Source organism: Scyliorhinus canicula, chromosome 1 (genome assembly GCF_902713615.1).
Source record: "Scyliorhinus canicula chromosome 1, sScyCan1.1, whole genome shotgun sequence".
Classification (NCBI taxonomy): domain Eukaryota; kingdom Metazoa; phylum Chordata; class Chondrichthyes; order Carcharhiniformes; family Scyliorhinidae; genus Scyliorhinus; species Scyliorhinus canicula.
Genome location: NC_052146.1, coordinates 194937542 through 194964307, shown reverse-complemented (window position 1 = coordinate 194964307; position 26766 = coordinate 194937542). Strand labels below are relative to the sequence as shown.

The following is a 26766-nucleotide window of genomic DNA, read 5'->3' as shown; positions in this document are numbered from 1 at the left end:
TCATATATAACAGTCCCTACCAATTTACATAACATTTCTTCTTCAATAACGATTACAGCTCTTCAATGCAATATTGTTTTTCCGCATTGGTAACAATTTTCCCGCCGTGGCATCAAGCTGCAAAAATTCTTAAACGATTGTCATTTATCATGTTGGGGTTCCTCGTCAGTCGCTGCTATCTGCCGAGACCCTCAATAACTCCGCCTCGTAGTACATACCCCGTGGAGACCACTGATCATCCATCAGCTGATGTCCAGTTAAGAGATGTCTGACCAGAGGTTTCACTGTTCAGTAATCATTTGATATTTTGATTTGTTTCTAACCCGTAATGTATTCCTCCGGGCTCTGTTATTTAATTCCCTCAAATATATAGCCAATTGTATCATTAGTTTCCCCCCAATCCTGTCTAAAACATTCTTCTCTTCCTTCTTGTGAACTGGTTTGTCTGTTATTTATTTTTTCCATCTGAAAAATCAAATGAACAGGTCAAGGGTGGAGAGGGCCCTATTCTTTAATTTGTACTTTCTATTTTCTTTTGGTTAACCCAGAAGTGCCCTCTCCAGGACTTCCGGATTTCTTTTGCCACCATTTCTTTCCTTTTTCTTTTTGAACTGGTTTATTTTCCTTATCATTGATGTACATCATACAATTAAGGCCTGTTAAGCTGCCTCCTTCTGTCATTGCACCCCTGAGTGAGATTCAAAGAATCTCAAACTCCTCCTCTTTTGCTCACTCAGTGATCCAATATGGTCAAAACCTTACCCTGATACATTCCTGATATTGCTACTGCATTTACTTTAATTTTATTACGACTGGATTTTTATGAAGGTAAGTTCCAAACATGACATTTTAACTTTATCATCTGTCCAATCAATGCTGCTAACAGGTTTTAATTCACTGTCTTCCCACCAATTGGGTCATGTGTTTTAATTGTGATACAATTTATTTTGCTCCAGACACCATGCTTCTCTAATTCAATTGTACGTTTACCCAGAATCTGAACAATCTTGTCTTTACATTTTACAGCTTCACGGATTATTTTCCCTGCAGTCTTAGTTGGTAGCTTCACCCAAATTTCGTCTCCTACTTGATAATTTCCAGATTCACTTGGATCTCCTTGTCCCTGGGAGACAGAGGTTCCGAGATTACTATTAAGATCAAATACTATTCTTTCAATGTCTTTATCCCAGCCTTTATCATTCTGATTCTTTATGATCCAATCCTTTACCTTTCTTACAGACCTCTCAGCTATTCCATTACTCTCAGGTGCATATTTCACGGCCCAATTGATTGTTATTCCTCTGTCAGCACAAAAGTTAATAACAGTATTATTTCTAAAGTGCGGCGCATTGTCCATCCGGATCGATTCTGGTCTACCTCTTGAGGTCATCATTTCTGCAAATACCCTTTTGGTCGTGGCTCCATTTGCTTTGCTGGTTGCTCTACGGTCAATTTCTCCTGTGCAGCTATCAGTTTTGACTAAAAAGTACAAATTACCTTTGCTGCTTCTAGGAAAAAGTGGTCCTGCATAATCTAATGACCATTCTTGCATTGGTTTCTCAGTTTTTATGCTCCCATATGTTTTATTCCCTCTGTCCTCCACAGGCCATATATCTCTCACATTTTCTCCTTGCTGCCGTTAAGTGTTGTCTCCAATAGGCTATTTTAATTCCCAACTTTTTCAACTCCCTTGCGACTACAACATGACCCCCATTCCCTGTGGCTTCATGTATTTGCTTAATTACCATTTGAAGGTCGGCTGCTGTGTTCCCAAGAGTCCCCAAGATTATCGTCCTAAGTCTGGCTAATTCATCCACTTCCTGATTCCCCTTACACAGTTCCCCAGTTCTTTTGTGTGTGCTTTTTGATGAATTGTCTGGATTTCCATATCTGCTAAAATTTTATCTATCTCTTCCCACTGTTCTTTCTGTTCCAGTAGTTTATTTCTACCGTTCGTCCAATCGTTTAGTTTCCAAAACTTCAATTCTTTCTCCAATCCTTGCTGCACGAAAAAGCTATCGGTTACAACGGTTACTTCCTGCAGCTTTCTCTGCTGACACTCCTTTAACCCTTGCAATACTTCCTCTACCTCAGCTGTCTGAGCTGACCCAATGATTATTCCCTGTTCCTCCACTACTATCTTTCCTGAATTTTTTTAAATGAATGCCCATCTTGCTTGTTCTTCGTCCTTCTTGACTTTACTATCATCAGTATATAATACCCAAGCATTCACCAACTCCGTTTTACTAACTGGTTCATCAAGTTTCTGTCCCTTTTTTAATGTTATGAATAAACATTAAGTCAGGGTTTAGAAGAATGATTTCCCATCAAGCTATATTCGCGCCTTGCTGGCAAATCTGTCTCTTGGTTAAGCTCCTTTAATTCCAAAACCTCAGTTGTGACATAAATTTTGTTACCACCCGACAAGTTTTCTATCTCTGCTATTTTTGTTATAGCTGCTAGACATTTCTCGATGTCTGGATTTTTGTTCAGCTCTCGACCAGTTTCCTGTCAGATGTTTGATAGGTGTCTGATTGCTATGATTAGCAAGCACCATACCATATCCATTTTTATATATGTCTAATTTAATGCTTAAATCATCCCCTTGTCTCCCAACTAATGGTCCCGATATCGCAACTGCTGCCTGTAACTGATCTAACCCCCTCTGGGCCTTGCTGGTCCAAATAAAATCCCCTTTCAACGTTTCATAAATGGGTTTAGCATAAAGACTAAAGTCCTTCACTACTGGCCTTAAATATCCCAATATTCCCATTATTTATTGAACCTCTTTTTTTGAAACGGGCACAGTAATTTCAGCTCCTTCTTCCTCATTTCAATACTGACCTCTCTACCTTCCTTCGATACTGAATAACCTAAATAGTTGACTTTGCTTCTCCCAATTTGACATTTCTTTAGCTCTATTTTAAAGCCTGCTTCACTAAGTGTCTTAATTATCCTGGCCACTCTTTCCACATGTTTGTCCTGATGGTCATCTCCAATTAATATATCATTGATATATACTAAAGCCAAATCATCTTTAATCAATTCCCTGACTATTGCCTGAAAGTGATTCGGAGAATTAACATATCCTTGTGGCATCTACAATATACATAATGCTTAGTTCCGAAGGCGAATGCTGTTTTCTCCCTGCTGTCTGGGTCTAATGGCACACTCCAGAATCCATTCGCCAGATCTATACTGGTTAAGTAAGTTTTTCCCGCGACTTACTCTAAGGTAGTTTGTGGATTTATCAAATATCTCTTATCCTTTTTTGTGACTTTATTTAGAGCTTTATAATTTGTTACCAACCTAAATGTACCATCTGGTTTTCTTACTACTTGAAGTGGACTATTTGTTGAGGCATATGTGATCTCTTGAATAATCCCCTGCTGCTCCAATTCCTTGATTGTTATCTCCAGCTCGCTCTTAGCTCCTCGGGTCAAAGGATACTGTTTTTGAGGTCTGTGTTGTCCACCGTGTATTGTGTGTTGGAACCGCTTGCTAATTAAACCTGTGTCATTCTTGACTATCGCTAGGTTTGCTCCCATTAATACTTCTTCCATCTTCTTCCAAGCCTCATCATTTAAAATACTTTTCTCTTTCTGTTTCCTTATTTCCTCCATGTTATCAATTGGTTTTAATATCCTGATTTTTCCTGTATCTATTTTTATTAAATCTTTTCCTGCCATCAGATTCTCATTTTCTGATATTGCAAGTAATTCTCCTAATCTAATTTCTGGTCTAATATCCTTATTCCATAATGCTCCTTCTACTATGTATTCTTTTCCTGTAAGATTTCCAGCTTCCCTTATCATTGATACCTCAGCGCCTGTGTCCACAATAAATCTTTTTCCCCTGTATTCTACTACTAATTCTCCTTTTTCTGTTTCTGTTGTTTGATTTTGGATAGCCTGTTTAAGGGGAGAAGCCGAATCTGTTCAATTTATACCGGGGCCTCCTCTGCCTCTTCCTCGGAATCCCCCTCGGGAGGTCCCGAGTACCACTCTGGTGGTTGATATCTACCTTGCTCAATCCTCCCCTGACCAGCTGCTCTTCTTCTCCTATCCTCAATGAATCTGTCTCTTTCCCCCCGACTGAGGGCTAGGAATTGTTCCCTTGGTAAATAATTTAGATTTTGTGGTGGGAGTGGTCCTTGTGACCGCAGATTATACCCGTGTTGTGGCATTGCTGCTTGGGCTAGATTTTGTCCCGATTTGTCGGGTATCTGCCGATTCGAATGTCTGGTCTGAGCATTTTGTGTTGAAACATTATTTTGGGCAGCTGCTGCTCGTCCTTGTTCCCCTTTTGTTTGTTTATCCTTAAATGCTTTGCCTGCCAAATCAAATTTCACCAGTTCTCTTCCTATTTCTTTTCTGGCGGTTGTTAGCAGTATTGTTGAGAAGCTATTCCCTCCTGGAATCTTGGGTCCTAATTCCCTCAGGAATCTGACTACATCGGCCCCCTCTTCCTTATTAACCTTATATATTCGGTTGACATATGTTGTGAGGTGGTCCCCTGCATATGCTGCCTTTATCATTTCTTTCATTAATTTAGCTCTTTCATTTCCCAAATCTAACTCATTTATTAAATCTGAGACTTCGTCTGTAACTATTTCTCCCTTATTTATTCTCCCTGTAACTATTTCTGTGCTGTTCCTTACTCTACTCTTGGCTCTTCCGAAACTATCGTACCCTTTGCTCATTTGCCAAATTTTAGCTTTGGGGGTAAAGTTTGGTAATCCCACTAATTTTGTAGAATCAATTTGTTGACTTCCTCCTAATATTTCTTCTATTTTAAGTCCCCTAGATATAACCTCTCTTTCCCATCCTTCCTGATCTCTGTGGTGTACCATTTTTGCCTCTGGATTATACATATAATACGGTAAATCCTTATTTATTGGTTGATAAGTGAAAGGTTGTTGTTGTTTCCAGTAATCACTATAATCCCCTATTTCTAATGGTTTTGAATTTTTTCTATTCCCTATTCTTCTCCTTGGTTTTAATATTTCCTCATTCTCTGAGGATGATGATTCTTCCTGTCCCAGCGCAGGAGGCGCAATAATCCCAACTAGGCTTTGTTCCTCTTCACTTTCTTGTGTTTCAAAAAAATAATCGATAAAAGCTCCTTCTTTATGTGTGGCTGATTTCCTAGGCCAATTTTCTTCCTGAAACGGACTTGGATCGGGGTATTGAGAATTGTATCCCTTGGGGAAATTTTCAAAGGGGTCCGAATTCCCTTGGTTATCTGGAGCACTAGGACGTGTTTTTTCTCCCTCTAACAGGGGTGCTGGCACTTGGTTGAATTGAAATTCAGATTGCTGTCTTGTTCCTGCTGTGTCTAAAAGGAATTGTGGCCATTGCTCTCGCCAAATCCTGATTATCTGACCTGCCCTAGCTGGAGGGGTTAATGCACATGTCTTTATTATTGCTCTCAGAGATTCCCTTGAGTTATTTTTGAATATTCCGTCTCCTAATAATGTCATATCAATATCTCTCCCTACACTATGTCTCAGGATTCCTTCCATGTTCGCTTGATTTACTTCTGTCTCCTCCATCATGCTATACTGCTGTCCGGAATTGTTTAGTGATACCACATGTATAATCATTGTCCCATGGCTCAGAGTTGTGGCTCTAGCTATCCCTTCTTTCAATTCTCCTCTTAGAACTACATCCTCATTCATTTTTAGCTGTAACTCCGGATTGTATCTACGAGCCAATACCCCTGAAATTCCTGCCCCTAATTTCCCTTTTCTATTGGAAGGATTAACTTGTACGTCCTTTTGGGCATTTGTAAAGTCTCCTTCCACTAAGTGGATCTGCTTTCCTCCTACGTACAATTTTTTAATAAGTCTTGCCTGCTCCCATTCATCTCCAATTTTACTTGGCACATTTGTTTGAAAACCTATTGTTTTTACTGTGCTATCTGATTCTAGGACTGATTCCTCATTATTTTCCATTTCTAATGCTTCATTTTTCTGCAGTAGTTTTGTATATTTGTTTGCCACTTCAGACTTATTTTTGTGTTCACTAGGGATCTGTATTATTTCTTTCATGTTTTCTTCGTCAATGATTTTAACCAGTTTGGAGCACACTTTGCCCACTTGAGCAGCTGCATGCTTCTGTCTGTGTCCGAACAGAATTAGTGATTTGGCTTGCTTTTCAAATGCAAATTTACAAAGTGCTTTAAGAATCCCGACTGGATCTCTATATTGCAGGGCTTTAGGCACTCTAACAAAGAAGGAGATGTCTCCGTCTGGATATGTCTCTCTCTTCCAGGATTTTTTTAGCTCTTTTAATTTCTTCCATTCTTGTTTCATTGCTTCATCTCTCTTCACTGTATTCCAGGGCAAGAGAATTACCATAATTGCCATTTTTTGGATTTTTACCTTCTGTTCCTGGTTGTCCCTGTCAGGTGCACTCTGAAATTAAGGATACGTGCCCTTTCTGGGCCCTATCCAAGGCTGACTAAGGCACTATCTTGCTGTTTTAGTTAGGGGTTGATTGGTTATTGGTCTCTAACGGTTTCTAGGCGTCCCCTATGTCTCTAGAATTCTTTACAATCTGCCTCACTCTAAGGATGATTTATGTTTTGGCCTCCTTTTACCAGTAATGGATGCAAGATTTTTAGTGCTGTCACCAAAATATCTTGCAGACTTTCTCTCAGGGTCAGTATCTTCTAGTCTACTGATTTTCACACCCAACCTCAGTTTTATGTCCCCTCGATCCACAGAATATCCTTACAAACGTCAATCACACATGACTTTCCAAACTAAACTCGGCAGGTAAAGTTTGACTCACACATCAACTAGAAACTTTTAATATTCTAGCCTTTGTGCCGGTTAGAAACTTCTAATATTCCAACTATTTCTTGGGAACTAGAAACTTATTCTAGCCCCTACTCTGCTTAACTAGAAACTTCTAATATTCTAGGCCTCCACGCTGGGAGGTAAAACTCACCACTATTCTTAGAATTCCCCCTATACCAAAAAGGGTCGATATTCTAAATGGCGAACAGGCTTCGGTGGGTGCTATTCAGGTCAAACTATATTTTCAAGTAATCCCCCGGTATAACCCATACCTTCACCGAATAATTTTACCTACTTACCCGTTAGTAGCATCGATGTCCTGGGTCCTGCGTTGCTAAGTAAGTAAAGTAGGCTAATAACCACTGTTTCAGGTTAAAACTTTTAAAATAATTTTTCTTTTAAAAGCTGCAAATACTTTCTTTACAGAAAGGTAAAAATATCTTGCTTCTGGATCCTTCCTGTTGGTTGAAGGGACCTTCAGGCCCAACTTGACAATCAATCTTCTTTTTAAAATCTGGTCTTCTTTAGATGTATTTGAGGAAATGAATAAATGAATGTGATAAAATTAGAATTATTAGTTAAGATAGGATAGTTAGTAGGGCCGGCTGATGGTAGGGGGCTCACAGACAAAGAACAAAGAGATTCAGCCAAAGCCTCTTTGAAACTATCGGGGGAGGGTGGCCGCATGGTCAGAAGGTGAAGAGCATGATGGGGTTACAATGCAAAGTGACCAATTAGGATATAGGGCCAGGTCAGAAGGTGTATAGAATGACCAATGGGAAGCTTATATGTGACTCTTACTGTGATTTTGAATACATCAGCAGAAACCCTTTTGTCTTCTGTCTCACTTACTGCGGAACTCACAGGAGGCAGCTGTGTGTCCTGGAGTTCTCCCAGTAGGCCAGCCTTGCAAGTTAGTTATTATTAAATGATACTATACCTACGAATCCATCTCTCGTTTTATTGAGCCAGACTACCGGGTAAAGAATTTGTAATCAACATATTCGCTGGTGAGCTTGGTTGCTGTGTCCTATCCTTTCAATGTTCCGAGCTGTGAGAGCTGGCTCTGCTGGCTGTCTCCTTTCTTCGGGTTTATATTCTCTTTCAAACAGTTAAGTTTTAACAACTTTATTGTAAATTAGCTTATTTTACTTTGATTGTAAAAAGTATCTTTGATCTAAACATTCTAATACAACTAAGTACTGTATTCATTTTGGGCATGGCCTCACCTCTCAGATCTGATTACATTGTCCTTTGTGATGTTCAAAGTTCCTTTGTGATATTCAAAAATGCTTTGGTTTCAAGAGGTGTTACTTTTAATCCCTGTCATATTAATAGTTTAATTTTCCAATTGACTCCAGCTCATAACTTGGCCTTTGATTGTGACTTTAAATTATGTTTCTCATAGACAGGTTGTCTCCAATTTTCTTTAATTTACCTGATATTAGCAAAATTTCACACTTAGAATTGACGCCAAATTCAACTGAACCTAATCCTTTCCTTTCCTGTTGTTTACTAAGAGAGTTCATTTCAAAGAAGGTGTGAACCATTGCTTTTCGCTGTATGCTAAAATCCACTTGGTTATAACTTGAAAGACCTGCCTGTTTTAAACATTTGTCACTTAATTCAACTGAAACCTTCATCCATGCTTTTCCAGATGCTTACTAAGATAGTTACTTTCAATGAAGGTGTGAGCCATTGCTTTTAGCTTCATACACAAATCCTATGTATTTGCTAAACCTGCTTGAGAGAAAGAATCTGCATTTTATAATCCTGCTCTTTGCAGCTGCTATTAACCTTTTGTGGGATCTTTCCCTGTATCCTCTCATGTTTCTCTCAGACCAGATATTGCCAGGCTTCCATGTTTCAAATGACACATTTTTCCGTACTTTCAATTACAGGTACTCTAAATTTATTTTCTTTTAAAAAAGGGAATCAAAAGCTTGATTGAAGTGGTCATTTTTAAAGAGCCAGCTACCAGAGGAGAGAGGGATGAGTTGCAGAGAGGTGTGCAGAGAAATTACAGAGGTTAGGGCCAAGTCTTCTGAAGATGTGGCAGCCAATGGTGAAGCAATAGAATATTGGTGCTGTGCAAGAGGCTAGAATTGGAGGAGGGGCAGAGAGCTGAGATGATGCTACGGAACAGATTACATTGATAGAGATTAATCAGCCTGTGAAGGGATTAGAAAAGAAGGGTGTGACTTTTGAAAATGAGGGGGTGAATTTTAAAATTGAGATGTTGCTGGACTGAGGGCTTTTTTTCATTTCTGATCTCTGCTGCAGGACCATAAGACCATAATACACAGGAGCAGGATTAGGCCACTCGGCCCATCGACTCTGCTCCACAATTCAATCATGGCTGATATTTTCTTCTGCCTTCACCCCATAACATCTGATCCTCCACAGAGGTTAAGATATATAAACTTTTATAAACTATGAAACAAATAGAGAATGGTTTATATCAAGTTATCCCTTCCAGGAGATGCATTTTTATTCAACTCCTCCCTCGACCATCCCACCGCCCCCTCGACCATCCCGCCGCCCCCCTCCCCCACCCTTTTTCCCTTGAAAAATATACGTTATTTCTTTCGACCAAACCATTTTGTTCCTTTCCCAGGTATCATGGTTTTAAAATCACAAAACCATAATTTGGTTTGTTTAAAGTTATTAATATTGTTCAGAAGTATCTTCCCTCTTATTGTAATGTGACTAGCAGTTCTACTGATTACATATATAACATACAAGGTACATTGTTCCTGACACCCATATATGGGTGAAGATACAAGGTCCCTTACCATTGGCAAGCACTCGCAATGTTGGAAAATAGCTGTGCTGTTCCCTCATATTCCAACTCCCCATCCCATTTAAATTTAGTTACTTGTAGAATTTTCAAATACAATTATTTCATGTGAAATCTTGTCCAGTTTTCATTCGTGTTCAGTTCTCAAAATATATCTTAGTCTTGTTCTGATCTTTTGTTTTAATAAACAATTTTATTGAGGTAGTTTTTGGCTTTGTAAACAGTTACAGACATCAACAGAAAGAAAGCAAAAAAGGCAAAAATGTGCAAACATCCACGTACATTCAATAATTCAATTGTAACATACTGCACAAACCCGCTCCTCTCCCACCGGTACTACCTGCCATTTTATCCCTCCTACTCCTCCCCCCCCCCCCCCCCCCCCCCCCCCCCACCCCCCTGCTGACGCTCACTCTCCCGCAAAGAAGTCAATAAATGGTTGCCACCTCCAGGCGAACCCCTGTACAGATCCCCTCAAGGCGAACTTAATTTTTTTCCATACCCAGGAAACTCGACATGTCCGCAAGCCACAACTCAGTCTTCGGGGGCTTTGAGTCCCTCCACGCCAATAGTATTCATCGCCGGGCTATCAGGGAAGCAAAGGCCAAAACATCGGCCTCTTTCTCCCCCTGGACTCCCGGGTCTTCCGAAACCCCAAAAATTGCCACCCCTGGACCCATCGCCACCCTTGTTTTTAGCACCCGGGACATGACGCCCGCAAATCCCTCCCAGTACCCCCTAAGCTTAGGGCATGGCCAAAACGTGTGAATGTGGTTCGCTGGTCCTGCCGCGCACCTAGCGCAGTTGTCCTCTATCCCAAAGAATTTGCTCATCCGAGCCACCGGTCTTGTTCTGATCTTTTACAGGATAAGCTTCAGGCCACTGGTGCCAAGATGGTCAGGAACTGATGGTGTGCTTTTTGTACTTGAGGCTCAGTTCCCTCTCTAGTTGCTTTGTATTTCTGTCTTTCTCAGCATCAGAAATGCGGGGGTGAGCGAATGGCTTTGACCACCCAACCTGTGCCAGTGCTGCATTGCATCGTCCAAGTTACCCTGGCAATACGTAATCATTTTCTTTGGTGATTCTGTCTATCCGACTGCCTCCGAAAACAAACCCACTCCATCAGATCTTTGCACACTTTTTCTCCCTTTCTGCCCAGTTCATTGTACATATAAAGTTACATCTAAACCACACACTTTCACTTGTATCTTGTGTCTATATATTCTGGAGTCTGTGACCATCTCAATTATTAGGGTGTAATTCCCTCCCCATAGGAATACGGGATGCTTGAATAATCTTTCCCCTCAACCTAGCCATCCAGACTTTTAAAAAAAAATTTAGTGTACCCAATTCATTTTTTCCAATTAAGGGGCAGTTTAGCGTGGCCAATCCACCTAGACGGCACATCTTTTGGATTGTAGGGGCGAAATCCATGCAAACACTGGGAGAAGCTTTCTCCAGACTTAATTACAGATTGCCTCTCCTCACAGTACAGAAATTTAAACTGACCATAAGTTTGGTGCCTGTGTTCTATTTAAAAACCAGAATGCTATTTATCACTCCGCCATTCTTTGGTGACATGTTTGAACAAGGCTCTTTAATTGTGATGTGAGGTTGTGTTTCCAAAGTTAATCGAGGAATTTTGACTAATCTTCTTTCTCTCTTTCTTGTTATACTCATTCTGCCAACCCCCTCCGCCGCCCAAACGCCCAAAATACTGGAATGGTGAAATTCTTTCCACCAAATAAATACATGAGGATGTTGCCTGAGCGTTAGTTTAAGCATCATTTAATCGGAAGCAAAGCATTCGATCTTCAAATACGTGGCAGATTGGGACACCATTGGGATAAGCAAAGTAGAAACAGTGAATTAAATGCTGTGTTTTGTCTTTCTTTCCTCAGTATTTCTGCCTTGCAGTGGCTTTGTAACGCTGATAAGAAGAGTCACAGCCCCCCAAAGCGACTCTACAAATTCTTCAGCTCCTTATATGCCAGTCTGGTAAGCTTTAGAGAACCGGGACCTTCAATATCCAGGCATCCATTGGGCAGATATATGTGATTTATTTTAATGTGCCAGCTGCTTGATTTTGTTTGTAGAACATTACCTTAAGATTCCACTGTAACGAGGTTGTTAGCAGACTAAGTCTGGGTATTTCACTGATGCAGAAAAGCTGGAAGAAAGAATTATAGTGCGCCCAGACACTTTGATTGTGTTTCTCTTCTTTGTTCCCACCATACTCAAAACAGTTACATAGGAACTGGAGCAGAAATGGGCAATTCAGCCCTTCAAGCCTGCCCCACCACTCAATCAGATCATGGCTGATCTCTTCCTGATCTCAAAGCATCACCCTACTCTTAAAGCAACCTCCATACCTGTTCCCCATATCTCTTTAACCTGTTTTTTTTATCAAAAATATATCTCCCTCTTGAAAGCATTTAATGATTCAGACTCCACCCCACAATGGGGCAGCGAGTTCCACAGATTCGCCACCCTCTGTGAGAAGTGGTGCCTCCTCATCTCTGTTTTAAATCTACCGCCTCTCAACCTATATCTGTGACCTCTTCTTATAGATTGCCCCACAAGGGGGAATATTTGGTCGACATTTACTTTATCAATCCCTTTTAGTATTTCATATATCTCGATCAGATCCCCTCTCGTCCTTCGAAACTCGGGCGAATATAAGCCCAAACTCTTACGTCAACCCCTTCACCAATCTGGTGAACCTCCTCTGAACATCTTTCAATGCCACCACATGCTTCCTCAAATCCATCTCCTCTTGCCCATTTTACTTGGGTGCATCATACCCTTCACCAAGTGTGAGAGATCACACCCTATTAACCTATGGCCCTTGAGTTGTGAACCATTTTTTTTTTTTAAATAATTTTTATTGAAATTTTTACAAAATATAAACAGCTCAACTCTATTAACAAAACAACCGCGGTAACACCCCAAGAACAATACCCACCCAACTTCAAAAGCAACTACAAACATGAGGAAAAAAACAAAAACAAAAGAGCACCCAACGACAAAAGGGAAAGAGATAACACCCACCACATCCCACAGACCCATGTACACAGTTCTCCCTCCCCCCGATCCAAAACCCCCCCCCGGGTTGCTGCAGCTGCTGGCCTATTCCCCTACCGTTCCGCCAGGAAGTCCAGGAAAGGCTGCCACCGTCTAAAGAACCCTTGTACTGATCCCCGTTGTGAACCATTTGAGGGTTTAGAGTAAGTGCCGCATGGACAATGTTTGTCATGTGAACTCCTAGTATTACTGCAGATATTTAATGAAACTAGGAATACAAATGGTTGTGTTTTGTTTTGACCAGCAGGATAACCATTTGTTTGTTTTACAGGTACGAGGAGCTAGAGCTGTGTTTCAGTTCTATCCTGAGAACTCCGAGCAGGTTAGTTGTTACAATATTAAAATAGTGGAACTTAATACCCAACATATGGTATGTGTTTGTGTGTCTGCCTCCTGTTCAATTCGTCCTTCTGGCTTGTTTATGGTGCAATGAATCATGACTGCTTTTGTGTGATAAGTTCAGCATGCTCGCTGAAATCTTACTCCACGCAAAGCTTGTGGCTAGCATTATAAATAATCATTTGATACGGTGACTGTGTGAGTTCTTCCGGATTTTGTCATTACAACAGGTACCTAACATTCACCCTTCTAAACTGTATTGGGGAAGAGAGCTTGGGACGCTCAGTGAGTTTTCTCTGTTCAGTGGCAGTGACTCATGCTGGTTATTGCTTCATAGGCACTAGCAGCACTCCAGTACTTCATCCAAGTGGCCATGCTTCACCAAAGCCTAAATGACCAGTATCATTGAGCTTTTAGTTCAAGGAGAATATGCTGTCAAGCCCAATTGCCTTGTCATCTGACCTCCATACGAGTACACTTTCCAGCTAGGCCACTGAGGAGCAAACAGCAGCAAGACAGAGCAGAGAAAGTTAAAGGGGAGTTCAGAATTATGGATGATTTCAATATTGGAAATAAGGAGAAGTCATTGACAGACAGAAGAGACCATAACTATAGGACATAAGAGGACACAGTTTTAATAATGGGAAAGGAACCAGAGAAGAGATGAGAATTGTTTTGCACAGTGAGTTGTGATGATCTGGCATGCACTGCCCGAAAGGCTGGTAGAACCAGATTTAGCAGGAGCAGTTTTTAAAGTCATAAAATAATTGGATATTTTCTTGAAACACAAATACATTTGCGAGGCCCTGGGGGAAGAGCAAGGAAGTGGGAATAATTTGGGAGCTCTTTCAGACGACTGGCACAATGGGTCAAATGCCCTCTGTCTGTATTATGAACATTCTATCTTGGAATATAAGGAAATGGCAGCTGAATTGGTCAGATATTTTGTCTCAGTCTTCATTGTAGAGGGTAGAAATAATGTCCGAGCAATAATTGTGGTGAACGGGTAGAAAGAAGTAAAAACAATAACAGCCACCAGGAATAGGTACTGAAAAAATGATTCGAACTGAAGGCTGATAAATCCCCAGGTTCTGATGGACTTTGTCATCCTTCTTAAAAGAAATGGCTGCTGGATAGCAGATGCATTGGTTTTAACTTTCCAAAACTCCCTAGATTCTGGAACGGTCCCATTTGATTACAAAATAACCGATGTGACTCTTCTTTCAAGAAAGGAAGGAGACAGAAAGCCGGAAACTACAGGCTAATTTGCTTAAACTCTTGCAAATGATGGGAGCTATTGTAAAGGAGATTGTGGTGGGGCACTTAAATCTCAATGCGGTCAGGCAGAGTCAACGTGAAAGGGCGATCATGTATGATTAATTTATTGGAGTTCTTTGAGGAAGTGGCAAGCAACATTTATAAAGAGGAATCTGTGGATGTGCTGTATTTGATTTCCAGAAGGCATTTTGACAAGGTGTCACATGAAAGGTTGCTAGGCAAAGAGCTTGTGTCGGGGGTAACATAATTAGCATGGATCAAGGATTGGTTAGCAAATAGAAACGGAGTAGGCATAACTGGGTCATTTCCGGATTGGCAATGAGTAGAGTGCCACAGGGATCAGTGCTGGGGCCTCAACTATTTACAATTTTCTTGGTTACTTGGATGAAGGGACCAAATGTATGGCTGCTAAATGTGCGGATGACACAAAGATGGGTAGAAACATAAGTTGTGACGAGAACAAGGAGCCTTGTAAAGGGATATAGCTAGGTTAAATGAGTGGGCAAAAAATTGGCAGATAGACAATGTGGGGAAAGTGTGAACTTGGCAGGAAGAATAGAAAAGCAGAAAATTATTTGAGTGGAGCAGGTTTACAGAACTGAGATACAGATGGATCTGGGTGTCCTGGTCATAAAATAGGGATGTATTGCTACAGCTGTATAGGGTTTTCGTGAGACCACATCTGGAGAACAGTTTTGATCTCCTTATTCAAGAAAGGATATAAATGTGTTTGAAGCAGTTCAGAGAAAGTTGGATGGATTTTTAGCCCGTCATTGTCACACTGTAATTGTGAGTCACTGTATCTGCTGTGTCCTCCTAAAGCTTCTGTAGATATTGTCTGATAACACTAACAGCTTTGGCTCCTGACCCCACGGATGCCGTAGTTGATCAGTGCAGAAGCTATGGCACCTTTTTATTTAAATTGTCTTGACAAGAAGGTTCAAAGAATGATCCCGGAATGAAGGGTTATCATATGAGGAGCCATGATGTGGAGATGCTGGCGTTGGACTGAGGTGAGCACAGTAAGAAGTCTTACAACACCAGGTTAAAGTCCAACATGTTTATTTCAAACACTAGCTTTCGGAGCAGCATGAGGAGCAGTTGAGGACTCTGGTTCTGTACTCGATGGGATGGGGGGATCTTATGAAACTTCAGAATACTGAGAACCTAGACAGAGTGAACGTGGAGAAGATGTTTCCACTGGTAGGAGAAACTAGAACCCAAGCCTCAGACTGAAGGGATAATCCTTTAAAACTGAGATGAGCGAGCAGCACAGTGGTGCAGTGGTTAGCACTGGTGCCGAGGGCCCAGGTTCGATCCCGGCCCTGGGTCACTGTCCATGTGGAGTTTGCACATTCTCCCCGTGTTTGTGTGGGTTTCACCCCCAAAACCTAAAGATGTGCAGGGTAGGTGGAATGGCCACACTAAATTCCCCTTTAAATTGGAAAAAAATGTGAAAACTGAGATGAGGAATTACTTCAGCCAGAGGGTGGTGAATCTGTGGAACTCATTGTTGCAGAAGGCTGTGGAGGCCAATTTACTGGTTCTTAAGGCAGATATAGATGGGTTCTTGATTAGTAAGGGGATCAGGGAGTAAGTGGGTAATGGGGGAGGGTTTGGCATGAGTGGATGGAGGTGTCATGCAGAGGCACCAGTTTGGGAGCATTGGTAATAGCACCTCTGCTGTTCTCGCCGGCCCGTTACTCCAATAGCCCAGTGGTGGTGGCGGCACTGAGGATCTGGGGGCAATGGAGGAGGTATAAGAAGGTGGAGGGTGTGTTGGTCTGGACCCCGATTTGCAATAACCACAGGTTTGCACCGGGCAGGATAGATGGCTGGCTCCGGAGCTGGCAGAGAGCAAGAATTAGAAGGATGGGAGATCTATTCAGAGACGGGAGTTTTCCCAGTCTGAAGGTGCCAGAGGATAAGTTCAAGCTGCCGCTGGGGAATGGTTTCAGATATTTGCAAGTGCGGGACTTTCTGAGGAAACAGGTGTTGGCTTTCCTGCTGTTGCCGCCACGGGGGATACAGGATACAGTAGTCTCATACCTGGGTGGGGGAGGGGAAAGTGTTGGATATCTATCAGGAGTTGTTGGAGGCGAAGGAAACCCCAGTGGAGGAACTGAAGGTCAGTGGGAGGAGGAGTTAGGTGGAGAGTTAGAGGCGGGTCTGTGGGCAGACACCCTAAGCAGAGTTAATTCCTCCTCATCATGTGCCAGGCTCAGTCTAATACAGTTTAAGGTGGTACACCGGGCACACATGACCGCAGCGAGGATGAGAGAGTTTTTCCAGGGTAGAAGATAGATGTGTGAGGTGTGCGGGAAGCCCAGCAAACCATGTCCACATGTTTTGGGCATTCCCAAAGTTCAGAGGGTTCTTGCAGGGTTTTGCTAAAGCAATGTCCAGGGCGCTAGACACGTGGGTGGTGCCGAGTCCGGAGGTAGCGATCTTTGGAGTGTCAGAAGATCCGGAGTTCAGGGGTTGAAAGAGGCCGCCATTCTGCCCTTTGGCTCCCTGGTAGCCTGGAGACGGATCCTTTTAATGTGGATCGACTCTAAGCCCCTGAGTGTAGAGACCTGGGTTATTGACATGGCTGGGTTTCTCAGGCTGGAGAAAATAAAATTTGCCTTGAGAGGGTCAATGCTGGGTTTCTCTCGGAGGTGGCAGCCGTTCGTCGACCTTCTTGGGGAAAATTAAAATGTTGGCAGAAGCAGCATTCCGATGGGGGGGGTAGGTGCAATATGGGTGAGGAATGTGCAGAAGGCGTTGGGTGAGAAATGTCTTTCACCATGTTGATGTTTATGTTTTTATTGCTTTTGTTGTTATAAAAATTTTGCAAATACTTCAATAAAAATATATTTCTTTAAATAAGGGGATCAGGGGTTACAGAGATAAGGCAGGAGATTGGGGGCGAGAAACAGCCATGATCGAATGGCGGAGCACACACGATGGGCCAAATGGCCTAATCTGCTCCTACGTCTTAAGGCAGTTACTGAGAGCTCCCAACGACTCATTCAATTTATGAGGAAGCAGCTGAGACTTGTGGAAAAGCCTTCTCCTAACAATGCAGGAATCAGTGCCTTCTCAGCACCATAATGTGGGGGTGATCTGAATTATATACCAAAGTCCCAGTGTGGGGTTTTAATGGACAACCACCGAACTCCCAACAAGAACATTACCACAGTGCCAGTGAGCAAGGTAGCAAAAAGTGCCCACAAAACTATCCCAGAAAACTATATCCCACAAAAATATACCACAAAACTATATACCAGTGAGAAGGATCACGAAAGGGAAAAGGGCATGAATGATTGAGAACAACTAAAATCAGCATGAATATTTTTGTTCCGCAGCTGGAGTTGATCACAGCGCAGGCGATGAAGGCCGGTTTCACAGGTGGGCTGGTGGTCGATTACCCCAACAGCAGCAAAGCAAAAAAGTGAGCATTGAATGATATAATTTTCTTCTGGAGTGCAGTCAGTATTCATTTAAAAAAAAAAGCTGTAACTAGTTTCATTCCTCCGTTTTGAAGGAATTTCTGTCTGCTTATGTATCAGGCCCTGAAGCTCAGTTGTTCACGGAAGATTGTGGGTTTAAGTATCATTCCAGAGGCTTGAGCACACAATCTAAGATGAAATTCCTGTGTACCGCTGAGGGAGTGCTAGAATGCCGGAGGTGCTACCTTTCTATTGTAATGTTAAACTGTGTCCCATCGGCCCTCAGATTAAAATATCCCGCAACACTATTTGTGAGCAGGGGAATTTTTTCTAGTGTTCCTCAACCAATCGGTGACCTGGTCATGATCTCAGTGCTGTTTGTGGGATCTTGCTGTGTGCAAATTAGCTGTCGCCTTGGCTGTAAAACAACAGTGACTACAATTCAAAAATAATTAATTGGCTGTGAAGAGCATCCTGAAAATGTGAAAAATGTCAGATCATTTTTTTGCTCTCGCAACAAGCTGCAACCAGCATCAGAATTCTCTTCAAATACTTGAAAGTCATTGAATGGACCAGCTTAAATTTTCTCATTGGCGTTAGATAGACTAGACTAGACTATCTAATGTGGGACAGTTAAATTATTGCTTTATCCTGCATGTCACTCTTTTACTTGTATATAAACCTGGTAAAAGCTTACTAGTTGTCTGAGGATCCTTCTGCCTCGAACACCGTCCATCTGTCCCCAGGTTGAGCGCAGAATCTTGAGATTTATTTCTGCTTTCTTTCTTTCATCCCGCCCTGCCCTTCTGAATCAGCAGATGCTTTGTTCTGTAGATTCTCTTTGGAGCTTGTGGCTTCTTGTAGATCTGCTAACCCATCACTGCATTTATTTCTCTGTAATGTTTGACCCTGTTGCAAAGTTCTGAGCACTCTATTCCCGGATTTTGTCATCTTCGCTTCGGGTTATGAATAGGAATGCAGCTGATGTTCTCAGCAAGTTCTGGAATGTGGGATGCCCCTGCCCGCCCTGTTCCTCCCTTTATTTTATTTTCAAATGTTTTTATTGCAGTTGTTCATTTTATACACTGTACAGTCGACAAGGGTATGTGCATCGGGTACAATATACAAGAAATTTCCATTGAAATCGATCCACCCTCTGCTTCTCCTCCCCCCCCCCCCCCCCCCTCCCTGTTGCTTTATAAGATATTTTCTTAGGTCTCATATCATGCAGTGGGTGATTGTCCTCTAATTACATCTATTTCCTCCCTTTATTGAAATCCTCTTGTAAAGAGAACTCACTGGGTGCGGCAAAACACTTTGACGTAAAGGTAGCACTGACACAGGTATAATACAAGGTAGATTGACAAAAAGCAAGCTGCAGGATTCCCTGTTGGCAGGATCCTCTGCTTCGCTGGCAGCGTACCCACACCCACGGGTTTCCCGATAGCGTGGGATGGCCGGAAACCCCATTGGCCGGAACGGAGGAGCTGCTGAAAATGGGGTTGACGGGACGGAGAATCTCGACCAAGGTACTTGGGAGGGGTAGGGGGTTGGGTACAGTAGCCTCGTGTTTATTCTGTAACGATGCTTTGTTTCTTCAGCGAGCGGGAAAGACTGTTGGGTAGTGGTAATGTCATTGAATTAGTAATCCAGAGGCCCAGGCCAATGCTCTGGGGATAAGGGTTCAAATCCCACCATGGCACCTAGTGGAATTTAAATTCACATTTTAATGAAATAAAATTAAAAAGTAATGAAACTCGTTGATTTTAGGAAAAACCCAACTGGTTCATTAATGGATTTTTAAAAATTAATTCATGGGCTGTGGGCTTTGTTGGCTGGGCCAGCATTTGTTGCCTTTAAGAACATTTAAGATTCAACCACACATTGCTGTGCATCTTGAGTCTCATGTTGGCCAGACCAGGTAAGGATGACACATTTCTTTCCCTAAAGGACATTAGCGAAAAGATGGATTTTTGCGACAATCTGCAATGGTTACATAGTAATCTTTTGAAATTTTTTTAAATTTCTAGATTATGTTTTCATCAAATCCAAATTTCACCATCTGCAATGCTGGGTTTTGAACTCACTCCCCAAAGCATTACCTGAGTCTCCAGATAACTGGTACAATGACAATACAACTACACCACTGTCTCCTTCCTTCCACCTTTACTTAGTCTGGCCTACATGCAACTCCAAACTCGCAGCAATGTAGTTGACTCTTAACTGCCCTCTGAAATGGCCTAGCCAATCCACTCAATTTAAGGGCAATTAGGGATGGCCAACAAATGCTGGCCCAGCCAGCGACACCACATCCCATGAATTATTTAATTAATTGGTTGTGAAATATTCTGGCACATAATGAAATGCTGCATTTTACTGCAAGTCCTTTCTCTAGGTTGTCCACATGAGTTCTGACATTTGTTTCTTTCTTAGATTCTTCTTGTGTTTATTTGTTGGAGTCTCTGGAAAGCTGCCAATGGTAACTCTTTTATTTAATTTCTGTTATGCTGTTAGAGGCTGCTCCTTGTTCCTGTTTCGTACTTTTGCTGGCTCCAGAGTGAGCAATGTTTTTATTTTCAGCTGAATCTGACTCAGTTGTACACACCCATACACATAAGTAAAATGAGTGAATGAGCAATTCACAATGACATTGAACTCCATTATCCTGCGCACTCTTGACTGTTTGCCTCGACTCTGGCTGCAAATATTTAAAGTAGAGCAATGTAGGTGGTTGGATAAGAGGTTGCAACAAGCATCAGATGACTAGAGGGACCTTTGGGATACTTGAGGAGTTTGATTTTATTGCAAATTGAACAAGAGAAAATACTTCCAGGTTTACAGATGAATGAGCTGTAAGCTCTTTGGTTATAAAACAAATAGTAACCTAAATAATGGTGAAGTGATAATGACCTCTTCGATTGCACTGTTTAGCAGTGGCGCCTCTTTTAAAGATCAAAATATTTAACCTTGAAATTGGGCGTGTTTCAGAGGAGGAAAACAGAACTGGAAATCTGGGGGGGGGGGGGGGGGGGGGGGAAACTGCACCATATCTCTAAAGAGGGAAGATGGGGTGGAATATTTTGGTTATTCACTGTCAAACCCAACTTGTCAACCGATCTGTTCAGGTGTTGTCAGGCCCTGCTGTTTCTATTCAGTGAAAGCTGCTCTAAACTTTCTGCTGAAGCATGGTTCAGTGCTGTTCAGCAGATGATCTGTTGTTTACATAGAATTTACAGTGCAGAAGGAGGCCATTCGACCCATCAGGTCTACACCGGCCCTTGGAAAGAGCACCCAACTTAAGCCCACAACTCTACCCTATCCACTAAACCAGCAACCCCACCTACCTTTTGGACACTATGGGGCAATTTTGCGTGACCAAACCACCTAACCTGTACATCTTTGGACTGTGGGAGGAAACCGGAGGAAGCCCATGCAGACGGGGGAGAACGTGCAGACTCCGCACAGACAGTGACCCAAGCCGGGAATCGCACCCGGATCCCTGGAGCTGTGAAGCAACAGTGCTAACCACTGTGCTACCATGCTGCCCATGTTTGTGACTTTGAGTAATCTCCAGCTGTGTTTGGTGGTGTTTATTTTTGGGTAAAAGCTGCTTTTAAAATCCTGAGTTCCATGGTGGGTAAGCTCTGTTTTTATAGGGCAGGCAAGATCGCAAGGGCAGATGCAGAACTTTGAAACAAAACTAAACCTTCTCTTAACCAAATACACACACCCCACAGGCACGCACACACACACTAGCACTTCCCAGAAGGGTCATAAGGTAAGGAGCATGATGTCAGACCACATGGCCCCTGACGAGCCTGACACTCTTCAGATACCAAACCCAAGCCTGGCTGAGTTGAGGGAATTCCACGTTTTAGATGAAAATGTATGTCTAACTGAATTTTCACAAACATTAAGTCTATTCTAGCTCTTAACATGGTTTAAACTCATGTCGAGAACAAGATGGCACTGATTTAAAGTAACAGGCAAAAGCATTAAACGATATGAGAAAAAATATTTCCACACAGCGAATGGCTAGGGTCCGGGATGCACTGACTAAAAGCATGGAGGCAGGTTCAATCAAGGCATTCAAAAGGGAATTAGACTGTGATCTGAAAAGGAAATGTGCGCAGGATAACGGGGTTGAACGTCACTAGGTGAATTGCTCATTCGGAGAGCCAGTGCTAACATGATGGGCCGAATGGCCTCCTGCGCTGCAGCAATTCTGTGATTTACAAAGAATTCTAAAGTTATGCCAGAGAATGGTGATCCTCTGGACTGCTTTGCTGACTGGTGCAGTGGATGCTGATTCTCAGTAAGCCTTGAGGAGGGAGCTGGTCTGGTTCTTGTCTAGGACAGAGATGACGGCATATTCATAGAGATACTATTAAAAACACGATTACAGCAATCTGCTTTCCTTTTCTTACCACCATTTCTCTCTTGAAGAATGTAACTCCATCTGGATGTATTACTCGATGGGTGCTAGCTAACCTTCAGTTCCTCTACCAATTTTTCATTACTTACATGAATACTGACCACAAACAAAACTAAACCTTTCCTTAACCACACGCACACGTACATACACACACATATATACACACACACTAGCACTTCCCAGAAGGGCCATACGGTAAGGAGCATGATGTCAGACCACACGGCCCCTGCCAAGCCCAAGCCTGGCTGAGAGAATTCCACGTTTTAGATAGAAGATAGAGATAGAGAAATACAGCACAGAACAGGCCCTTCAGCCCACGATGTTGCGCCGAACTTTTGTCCTAGGTTAATCATAGAATTTTGGACAATTTGTCATGGCCAATCCACCCAACCTGCACATCTTTGGACTGTGGGAGGAAACCGGAGTACCCGGAGGAAACCCACGCAGTCACGGGGAGGATGTGCAGACTCCACACAGACAGTGACCCAAGTCGAAATCGAACTTGGGACCCTGGAGCTGTGAAGCAATTGTGCTATCCACAATGCTACCGTGCTGCCCTTAAGAAGTTAACCTACACTCCCTTATTCTACCCTAATCCAAGTACCTATCCAATAGCCGTTTGAAGGTCCATAAATTTTCCGACTCAACTACTACCACAGGCAGTGCATTCCATGCCCCCACTACTCTCTGGGTAAAGAACCTACCTCTGACATCCCCTCTATATCTTCCACCATTTATCTTAAATTTATGTCCCCTTGTAATGGTGTGTTCCACCCGGGGAAAAAGTCTCTGACTATCTACTCTATCTATTCTATTGATGAAAATGTACGTCTAAGTGAATTTTCTGAAAATACTTTTCAGCTGACATTTTATCCCAAGTTAAAGCTACGAATAAAATGGAGGAGCTGGAAGACAAACTTCAGTCTCTTCATTCAAGTGAAATGTAGATTGTGTACTTTGTTCCAAATGGTTGATTTCCTGTTTATAGACTGATGGGCTGAGTGCATGTTAAAACAAGAAACAACCAATTTTATACTTGCTTCTATTGTTTGTATCATCTTAAACTCTTTTTCCAAATGTAATATAATGTTTCCAAAAAAGGGGATTCAAATAGTTTCTTGAAGTTTTATAATGTATAAAATGTTTCCCATTGCATTTTATGACCAATTCTTTCCATTTTGACCTTGAAATGTAAATCTAATGGCATTGACAGATTTGCTCCTCTCCAGATTTTAATCTGCCCATCATAGCATGTGCTCTTTACTTTCTTCTGTGCCCCTCCCTCCTGCCCTTTCTCTGCCACGTGCTCCTTCCCACTTTGCTTTGTGCGGGTCCTTGTGTTCATGGGCATCAGTGCTTCCTCTGAATAGAGATTTCGGTCTGAAAGAGAATTTGAACTTCTGTGGGTGCAGTGTTGAATGTTATATTTTGTGCTCTTTTACCACGCCCCCACCCTCTCTGTTTAGGGCCTCGGAACACAGCAGGGGGAAGAAACAACGGGCCAAGTACAGTTCACAAATGCCAGGTAAAGTGTTCACATGTGGAGATTCCAAGGTCAAAAATACACAATAGCTACTACTAATACATTAATTCAACTGGATACTTCACTGAGTATTTGAGATTAATAACATAGAAGTATGTTAGGGGAAACTGCAAAACTATAAGGAAGGAAATAATAGCAGGATGTGGTGATGGGGTGAGGTGAAGTTAGGTGAGAGGAAGTTTGTGTGGAGCCACAAACTCTTAACACAGACCTTTTTGGAGGAATGGTCAATTTCTGCTTTTTTAAAATATATTTTTATTCAAGTCATTTTCAACTTGTACACAAAACACAGGAAACATTCATCTCTATACACTTGCACAATATAAACACCCCGCATTCCCCACTTTATAATTATAATATAAAACAAAAACAACCCATAACAAAACACTGCCCCCCCCCCCCCCCCCCCAACTGACATCTTCCACTCCTTAAAGAAGCCGATGAATAGCCTCCACCTCAAGAAGAACCCCTTCTCTGAATCTCTAATGACAAACTTTACCTTTTCCAGATGTCATAATTCGCAGGTCACTCATCCACCCTATAGCCTTGGATGGCTCCGGAGCCTGCCACCCTAACAAGATCCACCACCGGCTATCTGGGAGGCAAAGGCCAACCCCCCCCCCCCCGCACTCCCTGATCCTCTGGCACCCCGACTATCGCCACCCACAAGCTCGGGGCCACCGTCACCCCCAAAATCTCTGACAAAAGCCTCCCAAAACTTCACCAATAAACATGAGTGTGGTTTGCTGGCCCTATTAATCACCATTTATCCTCCACCTCCAGGAAAAAAATGACTCATCCGTGACACTGTCATATGCGCTCTATGCACCATTTTAAATTGAATTGGGCTCAATTTAGCACAAGGAGTTCAAATGTATCCTCCACAGGGCCTCGCTCCATGCCCCTGCTTCAAAAAACCCTCCCCAGCTGCTCCTCCCACTTCCATTTTACCTCCTCCAGTGAGGCCCTCTCTTTTAACTCTCCATAGATATCGGAGATTCTGAAAGACGAACAGAAACTTTGGTAGAACTGTCATCTTCACTGTCTTGACCTTCCCTGCCTACAAAAGGGGAAGGACATCCCACCTTGAAGTCCTCCTTCACCCGCTCTACCAAATTAGCCAAATTTAATTTCTGCAACTGAGCCTAACTTTGCAGAACCCTTATTCCCAGATATCAAAAACCTGACTTGACCAGCCAAATGGCAATTTCTCCAAACCCCAATCTTGCATCCAAGCATTGACTAGAAACACCTCGCTCTTTCCCACATTAGGCTTATTGCAGAAAACGACGCACACGCTTGTCAATACCCCCATAATCCTATCCATACTATTCACCGTGTCCATGACATAGCAGCAAGTCATCTGTGTGCAGGGACACTCTGAAGCCCCATTGCCCCTCTCTCTATTCCCCTCCACACCGTTGAAATCCTAAACAATGGCTCAATCACCAATAGAAAAGGCAAGGAGGACAGCAGATACCCCTGTCTCGTTCCCCAGTGCAAACAGAAATGCCCTGAACTTGTATTATTTGTATGTACGCTGGTATTGGGAGCCCTGTACAACCTCTTAATCCACTCTACCTAAAACCAAACTGCCCTGGTACTTCAAACAGATATTCCCACTCAACCAGTCAAACGCCATCTCCGCGTCCAAAGATATTACAACCTCTGTTTCCTGACCCCTCGGGGGCATCATCACCACATTTAATAAAGTTATAATAGGCAATAGCTGTCGCCCCTTCACAAACCCCGTTGGTCCTCACCTATCACTCCCGGCACACAGTCCTCCATGCACATTGTCAGCACAGTGGCCAACAACTTCACATCTACATTCAAAAGCGTTATCAGACAATACGACCCGCACTCCTGGATCCTTATCCTTCTTTGAAATAAGCAAAATTGATGCTTGTGTCAGCATGGGTGGAAGCTCCCCCTTATTAACCAAATCATTAAACATTTCCACGAGGAGAGGCCCCAACTCAATAGCAAACCTTTTTATAGAATTCCACTCAGAATCCATCCTGACCCAGAAGCTTCCCAGATTTCATTGACCCAATACACCTCATCGCCTCCTCCAGCCCAATTGGAGTGCCCAACCCAAAAACCCTCCCCTGTACTACTGGGAAATGTAAGCTGTCCAAGAACTACCTCATGCCCAAGTCCCCTACCAGGGACTCCTAACTGTACAGTCGTCTGTAGAAGCCTCAAACACTCCATTCACCTTACCCGGCTCTGACCACCCTGCCCCCTGAATCACCTATCTGCCCAATCGCCCTCACCGCCACATGCCTCCACCTCAGGAGGGCGGTCGAAGACCTCCTCTCCCACCAGCTTCTCAAACATCTTGACCACATATTCTCTCATCCTCGTTCCCTCAATACCTTTAGGCAGCCCTACGATCCGCAGGTTCTGCCTCCTTGTGCAGTTTCCCAAGTCACCGATCACCTCATCAACTTTTTCTGACCTTCCATCGTCATCAGCATTTCTGCCTCCAATGAGGCAATCAGATCCTCATGGTCAGTCACCGTCTCCTCCTCCCTTTGGATCAATGCCCTCTGCACCTCCAGCCTCTGCTCCACTCTCCAGGGCAGCCCAATTCGGCTCTACCACCCTCGCCAGGTCCTCTGAGGCTGCCTGCCTCTTTGTTAAGCTTGGTCGCAAGGAATTCAACTAACTGCTCTGTCGACCATTGTGTGGGCAGCTATGTCACACGTGTCGTCCTGTTTTGAAGAATACGCCTTATTTGACACATTTCCTGTCTGTTACTCCTTCAACATTCCATTGTATGCTCAGTGTGACATACAGACCGAAGAGGTGCCAACCTCTGCCCCTTGTTCATGCTGAGCAAAACCCATCAGTAACCTGCCCTACGGAGGGAGAAAATGAACTGAATGTTTTAACTCCCCAATATCCAGTGACTGTGCGCTTACGGCCAAATTACAACAAATTATTGTGCTGTTGTTTCAATGTATGTAAAGTCTACATTTCAGAGGAGAAAGGATTATGCACAATATTTTAATTTATTTATAAAATTTTTTATTGGATTTT

General features: G+C 42.7%; 1 protein-coding gene across 2 annotated transcripts in view; it reads left to right on the top strand.

The window, feature by feature from the left end:
* Window positions 1-26766, top strand: part of bud23 (BUD23 rRNA methyltransferase and ribosome maturation factor) — a 50535-nt gene that overhangs the window by 17371 nt on the left and 6398 nt on the right. For both annotated transcript variants that reach the window (XM_038805783.1, XM_038805792.1), the window contains 5 exons: window positions 11507-11603; window positions 12961-13011; window positions 17657-17742; window positions 20174-20219; window positions 23642-23700. In XM_038805783.1, coding sequence (XP_038661711.1) covers window positions 11507-11603; window positions 12961-13011; window positions 17657-17742; window positions 20174-20219; window positions 23642-23700 — 339 coding nt within the window. The remainder of the gene's footprint in view (window positions 1-11506; window positions 11604-12960; window positions 13012-17656; window positions 17743-20173; window positions 20220-23641; window positions 23701-26766) is intronic.